Source organism: Conger conger, chromosome 10, assembly GCF_963514075.1.
Source record: "Conger conger chromosome 10, fConCon1.1, whole genome shotgun sequence".
NCBI lineage: Eukaryota > Metazoa > Chordata > Actinopteri > Anguilliformes > Congridae > Conger > Conger conger.
The window spans coordinates 45,523,434-45,527,333 of NC_083769.1; the positions used below are offsets into that span (position 1 = coordinate 45,523,434).

Consider the following 3,900-nt stretch of genomic DNA (forward strand, 5'->3'; position numbering starts at 1 on the left):
ACGAGTGCAGCTATAGGCTAGCGTGACTGTACACGTGAGCTTGCACATGTATGTGTGTGTGTGTGTGTGTGTGTGTGTGAACGCGGGGGCAGGAAATGACTCCACCCCACAGAAATGTACAGAATTTGCAGTGCCAACTCCTGTGGGGGGAAGCTCTGTGTCGTACCGTTTTCACGGCACGGAGAGCGCAGGACGTCCTGGTGGCGGAGACTGGCCCCTCAAAGGGCTGCATTGTTCCTGCGCCGGGGTAAGAGTGGCGCGGGGGCGGGGGGGGGGCCGCGGTCGCTGGGCCCCTGCCTAAAACCACACGGCGGTAAGACGCAGACACTGGCCAACACTGTGCGTCTCACAGCTCACCGTAGAGTGCTGCCTCGCGTCAGCGGGAGCACACCAAAACCAGAGAGAACCCGTCAAGAACACAAATTACGAGGAGCGTCGGGGCGGTCAGAACAGCTCCTGGTGCTTCGGCCCAGCCTTCTGGCTCTCCCCCTAAGGCCAGCTAAGCCCTCGGCCCGCCCCCTTCCCTGAAGCCCTGTCCTCTGAAACTGATCCAGATAGATGGCAGCCCCACCCTGTGGAGGGGGAGACACGCGGGGAGGACCGGTACGGTGATGACTGTTGGACGTCAGAAGCGCAGACTAGTCCTTCAGTCTCAAAGCCGCAGGCTCACCATGTTCTTCACAACAATGAACCGACACCCCCCGCGGGAAGCCATGCTGGGTGGGGTTAACACATTGATTGAGGGGGGGGGGTTGGGGGTATCATGATTCAAAGCAGAGCAGGCGGAGAGAGAAGCCATCTTGGAGTGTCTGTTCAAAAACAGTTAAAACTGACAGTTAATATTTGAATTTCAAATTTTAACCGTCAGGAAAAAAAGTCACACTGTCCACAGCACAGAAAAAACACAAAGGACAAAGAACAGTTTTTCATTTTTTTATTGAAACAGTATGAACAAAAAAAAAAAACAACAAAAAAACACTGCAATTAAATAAAATGACTTCAACAATCAGACAGCAAATTAAAGACCTAGAATTGGTACAGAACGTGAAGCAAGCAGCAAATGTGGCAGAAGCTAGGGGGGGAATCGTAGCAAACTCTTAGAAAAAGTGTTGCAGTGTCTAAAGCAAAGTCATTACACGTTATTTCATTTTTTTAATTCAGTGCACTTATTATTGAGGTCTTAAACGCGGGCACGGCAAAGCCAAGACGCAATTATTTTGCACCTAGTAATCGGTGATTAAAAACAAAAATACACATTTATTTATTTTCTGTGGAGTGCTGAATTGTTGGGTGCATAAACACTGAAGTCCTGTGCGTATAACTTGAAAAGAAGAAGTTGATTGGCTTATGTCAGAACCATGACATCACAGGCATACAGGCACACATCTTGTACACTGGACCTTGCTTCAACATGGACGCTAGCGGGGGTGTGATCACAGAGAGAGAGAGAGAGAGAGAGAGAGAGAGAGAGAGAGAGAGAGGGACGTGGTACGCATTCAGACAGGAAAGATGAAAGAGATGGAGCTCATCCTACGGGTTAAATGTACAGACAAGCCAATTCACATTAATGTGCTTCAAGAAGTCAAATCTACATTTCATACGGGGGGGTGGGGGTACAACCGAGAGACGGACGGTGACGCAAACCATTCTGCTAAATATCACAGATACGTATTAGGGTGTTATAGGTCAGTGTTAAAGCTGGCAGAATGACTCCCGCTCGACGTGACGGAGCTCGAGGGAGCATCTCCTGGCCCCCTGGCTCTCGGCCGCTGGACCGGGGAGCCCAGTGCCGTCTCAACTTCGGCTCACAAGGCTTCATACAGTTGCACTTTCGTGGTGTTAGTAAGAGAGGTAACTCAGTGGGTGTTTGTGATATCAACACATAGGGGGTTGAAACTACATTGGTCTAATTCCTCTATTTGGGCCCACAATAGACTATAAGGCCATTATACCATATACTGTAAGCTAGAGCAAGCGACTGCGACAGATGAACCAGTATTTTACTATAGTCCCTAAGTGTAGTATATACATGTGGAATTTGTGAAATGCTCCTTATTTATCGCTTTACTTTCCAATGAATTCAAATTTTTTTTTTAGTCAGAGTGGACTTTGTTTTTGTCATGTTTTCGGTCCTCTTCAGAAAGTCTGAAAGGTGCAGAAATGGACATCGCAACACTGTGAGTGTCCAAAAACAAAAACAAAAACAAAAACATTTTGTTCACTTTAAAAGGCATGTTAAGGACCCTGAAATTCAATGTCACATCCTGTGTCCACCCTTGGGGTGGCAAGGGGGGGGTTGGGTCGGGTTGTGGGTTTGGGGGATTGGGTGGGGGGGGGAGGTCCCCCCTTCCCTTCTTGGCATTCTTGGCAACAGTCCAGGATCCTGGGTAGGTTAGAGTGCTGGTAGCATGCGTATTTAATCACAGGAAATGACATCGTTCAGTAGTTCAGAACCGTTTCCAGAACACTGGGCGGACTTCCTTTTCCTTCTTGCCAGTTTTTCTCCTCAAGGGCTGAAAAAGAGAAAGAGAGAGAGAGAGAGAGAGAAAGAGGGGGGGGGGGAGAGAGAGAGAAAACAGGAGAGGGAAGGAGGAAAGAAGGGAGGGGTGAGACATTTGCAGACCTTTTCGGGCCAAGAGGCCAACGCCTCGTCCATCTGACGCTGATGGGGCACACAGACAGGGCGTGGCGATGAGCAGCCATCGCCTGCAGCCAAAAGCTAACTCAGCAAACGGGACAAAATGGGGTCTCATTGCCTGAGAGATTTACTGAAGAAGGGGAACGGGGCAACAGACAGTAGATAAGCTAACATAAGAGAAGATCAAGGTATTTAAAAAAAATTAAGAATAACAGTTACACATTGAGGTTAACTCTGTTATTTCACAGTTATGACTCCCGGACTGGAATATACAACAAGGACAGGAAAGGGAGGTCATTTCAGTTTCAAAAATGGGAGAAGACGCAATTATCTTTGAATAGCCACGTGTAATCTGTACACGGGGCTGTGATTATGAACTGCATGCAGTTCTGAATGTTCTGCATAATTTGAGAAGGATTGCTGGTCTGGGAGCAGGTTTCCCAGCCGTGGCCGAAATTAACTTTGACTTCCTGTGTCAGAGGTGAAGTCGCCATATTGCTATTTTGCATCCCGGGTGTAGGCAGGAAGTGTAGGGAGGGAAGAGACGCTCCTGGATTTCACCAAAAACAGTTATAGGTGTCTAGACTCACGAAGAATGGTTAAAAACGTGACATCTGGTTAGTTTCTGGGATGGTCAATAAATATAATTTTCCGCAAGTTGACAGCTTTTGAGTTGCAACTCTTCTTGAGACTTAAATACATGGAGACAAATCTAATCCCTCTTGATCGATTTGAACCAAAATGGAGACTAGATGACATTTAAATGACATTTAAATTTGTTTTTTTCTTGAATCAGAAAATAGATGCAGCAAAACATTATGTTAACCCTAAAAACAAAAAAGAGGTTTCAGGAAAGAGCTACAACTCTTTATGTGCCAACCTGTTTTTTTGGGGTTTTTTTTCATTATTATTTTTAAATGATGTCGCCAGTTTGCGACACCGAGGGGGGGGGGGGGTCACGTGGTTAAGATGATTAACTGGTATATAATCAATGAAAGAATTACAGAAACCAAGATGTTTTCCTGAGCCTTGGATTTCTTGGGTTTCTTTCGAGACCTGTGGCATAAAGAGGTCCCGTTAGTTTGCAGACAGCAGAAACGACATCCTCAAAGAGACGGGCTTGGTGTCGATCGCAGTTTCGTTTGGACACGGGTAAAACTAGCAGGGAGAAGAAACCTGGTCCTGTTCCTGCTCTGTCAACAACATACCACTGGAACAAGATTAGTGGCACAAGTGTCCTTCTGGCTCTGGAGTCTGGGGGC

General features: G+C 46.9%; 1 protein-coding gene across 1 annotated transcript in view; it reads right to left on the reverse strand.

Annotated features, from left to right (window-relative positions):
* Positions 1 to 920: 920 nt before the first annotated feature.
* si:ch211-156j16.1 (uncharacterized protein LOC564557 homolog) overlaps positions 921 to 3,900 on the reverse strand; it is a 17,952-nt gene continuing 14,972 nt past the window's right edge. Inside the window, exons 6-7 of the mRNA XM_061259137.1 lie at positions 3,643 to 3,694; positions 921 to 2,513 (exon numbers count right to left, since the gene is read on the reverse strand). Of these exons, the coding sequence (XP_061115121.1) occupies positions 2,448 to 2,513; positions 3,643 to 3,694 (118 nt within the window). The 3' untranslated portion in view covers positions 921 to 2,447. The remainder of the gene's footprint in view (positions 2,514 to 3,642; positions 3,695 to 3,900) is intronic.